Here is a 6,281-nt window from a genome sequence, read left to right as displayed (position 1 = left end):
TTCAGAAAAGATCAAACGTAGTATTGTCTTGTTTTATGCATGTATAATTACCACATAAGCAATCCTAGTTGCGGAAATTTTTTATTTTTTTATTTTTTTGAACCCTCAGTTTTTCAATTTTCTCCCTAAATATTTTGCTATTTACATTTTTTCCCATTTGGACCAATGTACCTATACCAAGGATTTTTCAAACAAAATTTCAAATCTAAGGTGCCTACTGCCTAATATTTATTAAAAAGAAATTTCTCCACCGTCGAATTTGCTTTCTTCTGTGTATATAAAGTTCCCTCAAGGTGTATGCACTTTAGCATCAAACCATTCTCTAATCTCAACATTGGTGTTCACTTTAGCCTTAATGTTCTCTTCAAACAATTAAAGACTGAGCAGAGAGAAATAGAGGAAGAGCAAAGGAACTCTCAAAGTTCCCCCAAACACTTCAAAAAATGACTTCTTCAGGAATTGAAACAACCACTGGCCAAGAAATGCTTGACCTTGAGAAAAATGGTCGAGTCGAGAGGGCTAAGTGGGTGCTCAATGCTCCTGAGCCACCCAGTCCATGGTGCCAGCTCATGGGTTCCATAAAGGAAACCTTATTTCCTCATGGTACTGGGTTTTTGACACCTTTCAAGAACCAAAATGGGAATAAGCCTGTACTTTCTGTCTTGCGAGCAATATTTCCAATTCTTTCCTGGTGTCGAAATTACAAAGCAACCAAATTCAAGAACGATCTTTTAGCTGGTCTAACTCTAGCTAGCCTCTGCATTCCTCAGGTGAACTTGTAAAAGCTTATACTCAAATATAGATATACATGAAATTAATCTTTTTTATTTTTATTTTTATTTTTATTTTTATTTTTATTTTTTTTACCAAGTTCTCATATAGTTAATGTGAATTTCATGTATAGGGTATTGGATATGCAACCTTGGCTAAGCTCGATCCTCAATACGGCCTTTGTAAGATTACTTATGCTTTTGGCTTATACAATTACCCTTTCAACGGGTTTAACATAACATTTAAAAAGAAGAAATTTGATGTTACGAAAATTTCTATGCATAGGAGACCCCATGACAATATGTGGTAAAGGAACTTATGGAGAAGGGTAGAACCAAATTCTAAAATGAAATTAGTCTTGTATGCAAAAAAAAAGGGTGTGTGATACTTGTAGGAAATGCAAAAAAGCCATCTACATTTTATTTTAAAAATGTTTATCTTGTTAATCATTATTTTTAACAGCAAGTGTCAAATTGATATTTATATAAATGCTATTATATCCAATATTTGTTTTCTTGTTCTTTTCTTTTTTTCCCATTCTCAGACTTCTTACACTATGAGGATGATAAGTAATTTTTTTTTTTTTTTTTTTTTATATGTTGGCTATTGTTTTTTAAGTTCTTGATTTTCTCACAGTGAGATAAGGAGTCGGGCACTGGATTGTTGTAGGGAAATTATTGTAGTTAAAAGGAATGCTTGGTAAGATTTGTGAGAATGTTTTGTTTGTTCTGTTCAGACACAAGTGTAGTCCCACCTATTATATATGCTCTACTGGGAACTTCAAGAGAAATAGCTATTGGACCAGTTGCTGTGGTTTCACTTCTTTTGTCCTCATTGATTCCAAACATACAAGATCCTGAAGCTAATCCAGTTGCCTTCAGAAATCTCGTTATTACCACAACCTTTTTTGCAGGAATTTTTCAGGCTGCCTTCGGACTATTCAGGTTATTTACTTTTTTATGCATATTCATGTGCATGATGTATTAATTATTTCAACTAATATTAATTAATTAATGAGAATTTTACAGGTTGGGGTTCCTTGTGGATTTTCTGTCCCACGCTGCAATTGTTGGGTTCATGGCGGGGGCAGCCATTGTTATTGGTCTCCAACAACTGAAAGGACTACTTGGGATTACTCATTTCACAAACAAAACTGATGTGATCTCTGTCGCCAAAGCTACTTGGACATCAGTTCATCATTCTTCAGTAATGTCATTTAATTTCTCAGATCATTATATCTTCTTTCTCAATTTAAATTTCATTATGCTAAACAATATCCTTCTTTTTTTATTATTTTTCTAAAATCCCAGTGGAATCCTCATAATTTTATCCTCGGATGCTCGTTCTTGAGTTTCATTCTCACGACAAGATTCATTGTAAGTGAAAAATTTTCCTTTCCCCTTATTATTAATCTCTTGGTATATTCATAAGGCTAGTAGTTCCTAATTTTTCAAGAAATGATACACTTTCTTGTTTTATAATTTATTAGGGTAAAAGGAAAAGGAAACTCTTCTGGCTTCCTGCAATTGCTCCTCTGGTTTCTGTTGTTTTATCAACCCTAATTGTTTTCCTGACGAGAGCTGACAAACATGGAGTAAAGATTATAAAACACATCAAAGGAGGCTTAAATCCAAGCTCAATCCATCAGCTACAGTTCAATGATCCACAAATTGGACAAATAGTTAAAATTGGATTTATAGTTGCTCTTGTTGCTCTTACGGTATGTGCCAAATGATCGAACTCCATTTTTTACAAGTACTGAATCGAGTGTCTACCTTATAGTAAGAGATTGGCGTTCAAATCTAAGAATCCATTTCTCAATTTATAAAAATTTCTCCATGTATCGATAATAAAATTAGTAATTTTCATTTCTAATAATTTCAAATTTAGGAAGCAATTGCAGTGGGCCGGTCTTTTGCATCCATTAAAGGATACCATATTGATGGAAACAAAGAAATGGTGGCAATTGGAATGACGAACATTTTAGGATCTTTCTCTTCTTGCTATGTTGCAACAGGTGAGATTTTTCTGAAGCTTCTTTAACTTATGTCCTTTTATACCTAATTTTTTTATAAATAAACTTACAAATGATAGAATTTAATTAAATTGTACATTAAATTTTATAAAATTTACTGTAAAAATTTTGCTTGTGTTAAGTGCAGGATCATTTTCACGCAGCGCTGTAAATTTTACTGCTGGTTGTGAAACTGCAATGTCAAATATTGTGATGGCTATTACAGTGATAATATGCTTGGAATTTTTGACAAGGCTATTGTACTTCACCCCAACTGCCATACTTGCTTCAATTATTCTTTCTGCTCTACCAGGACTTATTGACCTCAATGAAATCTACAATGTTTGGAAGCTCGACAAGCTAGATTTTCTTGCTTGCATTGGGGCCTTGTTCGGAGTGTTATTCTGTTCGGTGGAGATAGGCCTACTCGCTGCGGTAACTTTACTTATATTATATATATGTATTGAATTTTTAATTTTATATTTTTTTTTAAACTAATTTTTAATTTTATATTAAGAATGGACAAGGTCGTACAAAGAGCGTAAAATTAGACTTCGGCTTATGACAAGGTTCAATCATTATCAAAATGAGGAATGAGGTTTAATACAATTTTGGTATCCACACCATTAAGCATAGTTGATGCTTAGAGGCTTGTTTATAGCTTTTACAGCGTGAATTAGATTTGCCTAAATCGAGTATATGGCCTTACTTATATACTCCATCAACGAAAAAAAAAATTTTTTCAACATTTTTGCTGCTTCATCTTTTTTTTTTTCTTTATATATGGTTAGAAATACCTTTATTTCAATAAAAAAAATTTTTTATTGGTTTAATTCATGAATGAGCTTATATACCGAATCTAGATAAGTCAATTGGTTATAATACTCTCTCGGTCTAATAGTATAAATTGAACACTAAGGAGTAATTAATAATTTTTTTTTAATTTAACCTTTATATACGTGTTAAACACATTAAGAATATGAGATTAATGATAATTTAGTCAAATGAATGAAATTTCTATTAGAATTAACTGATCACTTAACTACCTTATAAAAAAATTTTAACGATTTATATTTATAAAGGGACACAGTGTATGATAGATATTCTTGTATGATAGATATTCTAGAAAGAAGAAATGGAAGGAGAATATTCAGCCTTAGGTTGTGGATAGCATGAATGGTTCAGGGTACTGACAAGTGATTGGTGCTTAACACTAACACACCACCACATTTACCGATGTCATGTTCCATTGGATTTGAAAGTGATGGTTCATTTATTGATGGTTCATTTATTGATGATTGACCATACAAATTCAAGCACTACCCACACTAACTTTCATCATATTCTTGGCTATTTCTTCTCTAATGAAGCTTGGAAGCACCTCCAATGTCCATGCGTTTAACTTTACTGTGCGAGTTGCAGGTGACTGTGTCGTTTTTGAAGATAATCATAATATCAATTAAACCAGGCACAGAAGTTCTTGGAAGAATACCTGGAACTGATATGTTTTGTGATGTTCTGCAATATCCTATGGCTCTTGAGACTCCTTCTGTGCTTGTAATCCGTGTCAAGTCTGGCTTCCTCTGTTTTGCAAATGCCAACTTAGTCAAGCACAAGTATACATACATTACTCTTCCTTTCCATCTATTTTTCAGATATACAACTTAAATTCAATAATGTGCATATAAATAGTAATATTCCTTTTTTTTTTTTTAAGTATTATAAAATGGGCAACAGAAAAGGAAGAGGAAGAGAACATCAAAGGAAATGTGAAAAGGAGTGTCCAACTTGTGATTCTTGACTTGTCCAGTAAGTGCTTAATAATTTTTTTTCATAAGCTTAATTAGTTAATCAAAAAATAAAAGAATCGATATTTTTTTATGTGACAGATTTAACAAGCATTGATACAGCAGGAATTGCTTGTTTGGAAGAACTGCGTAAGAATCTTGTTTTAAATGGAATAGAGGTACTAATTAGTATTGGTTATATCAACACATATATATTATTCTTTATTATTATTATTATATATTAATTTTTATGAACATTTTTTCTTATCTCAGATGGCCATCACTAACCCAAGGTGGCAAGTGATTCACAAGCTAAAATTAGCCAACTTTGTGAACAAAATTGGAGAAAGGATTTTCTTGACTATTGATGAAGCAATTGATGCATGTCTCAGTTCTAAAATGGTTGCCATTTAAGTGAAAAGAAAATTATGTCTATTAGTATGCTTTCTTTCCTTTTCTTTTTTTGTGTGTCGTGTATGGTCTTGTCTGTTTGTATGATTGTGTAATAGATATGTGAAATGTAATAAAAATGTGCTTTTCATCTCCTCAAGTTAGGACACTATAGTTGAAGTCCGAGAGGGAAAAAGCACCAATGTTTATGTACAATCATCTTATAATATTTTCAATTTTTTTCATTTTTGGTAAAGGGAATCAGACGTAAGAATGCATAAGCTGAAGCAAGTGCTTTGCCCTTCCCTCCGCTTCTTCTATAAAGTAACTTCCAAAAAGTTAGCGTGGTCTGTCTTTAAATTTTTTAGAATGGAAAAGCAAGTACATAATCCAATTCTTTTATGAATAATAAATAATTATGCATTTCTTATCTCATTAACAAAATTAAGTTTTTTATTTTTTGTTGAAAGAAAAATTAATCATTTTTTAGAAAAAAAATATATATGCAGAAATCTCGCAAAAAAAAAAAAAAAAAAAAAAAAAAAAATCTTAAATGACATCCTTCCACATAAACTTCAAATTAGTGAGTTGACTTGATTTGACTAATGAAGTTGCATTTATGCTCCACTAGAAAGAGAAAACAACAACGAAACCCAATAAGTTGCGACAAAAGTTGAACTTGTGCTCCACTAGAATGTGGCTAATCACACAACCCACAGCTGCTAGCTATATATGCACAGTAGCATAAAAAACAAGCTTATGCTCTCAAATCAAAATAGGATTGAAGGTGTTCTTATGGTTTTCAAATTCGGATCGGATAGTACAGTTGAATCGGTTTAATAATCGAAAATATAATTTCATAGTTTGGATTTGTTATTTGCTCGAATCAGTCGAGTTTGGCTGATTTCCACCTAAATTTGGTTCGACTTAATAATTGGTAAAGTGCAATTTATTTTTTTTTTTATGAAACCCAAAATCTAATTATGTCATCAGAGTGCTAACCATAGGCAGAAATCAATTTTTTTTATTTTTTATAATTTGTTAAATTACTTATATGTGTGTATATATATATATATATATATATATATATATATAACAATTGATTATGGTTATAAATTAAACAAGTACATAATTAATAGGGCATAATTAAAAAAGTAAATTTTTTTTTTTGGAAATTAGAATTATATCCAAATATTTTAAACAATTTATTTTATTCAAGTTTTGAAAATTAGTTACTATTGTATTCAATTAGTGAAATTACATGATCATCTTATCGATGTCTAGATTCACAAACAATTCAGTTGATTAAAAACCCTACT

General features: G+C 31.3%; 1 protein-coding gene across 1 annotated transcript; it reads left to right on the top strand.

Annotated features, from left to right (window-relative positions):
• Window positions 1–301: 301 nt before the first annotated feature.
• On the top strand, window positions 302–5,207 carry SULTR2;1 (slufate transporter 2;1). The gene is made up of 12 exons (XM_012237810.4): window positions 302–770; window positions 905–953; window positions 1,508–1,715; window positions 1,800–1,977; window positions 2,082–2,147; window positions 2,261–2,491; window positions 2,662–2,788; window positions 2,934–3,220; window positions 4,208–4,401; window positions 4,503–4,594; window positions 4,675–4,751; window positions 4,846–5,207. The coding sequence occupies exons 1-12, from the start codon at window positions 444–446 to the stop codon at window positions 4,984–4,986; spliced, it is 1,977 nt and encodes a 658-aa protein (XP_012093200.3). The 5' UTR covers window positions 302–443; the 3' UTR covers window positions 4,987–5,207.
• Window positions 5,208–6,281: the final 1,074 nt, after the last annotated feature.

Source organism: Jatropha curcas, chromosome 3, assembly GCF_041381405.1.
Source record: "Jatropha curcas cultivar XTBG-Jc1 chromosome 3, XTBG_Jcur_1.0, whole genome shotgun sequence".
Taxonomy (NCBI): domain Eukaryota; kingdom Viridiplantae; phylum Streptophyta; class Magnoliopsida; order Malpighiales; family Euphorbiaceae; genus Jatropha; species Jatropha curcas.
The sequence above is the reverse complement of the archived record's forward strand: the minus strand, read 5'-3'. Positions and strand labels throughout refer to the sequence as shown.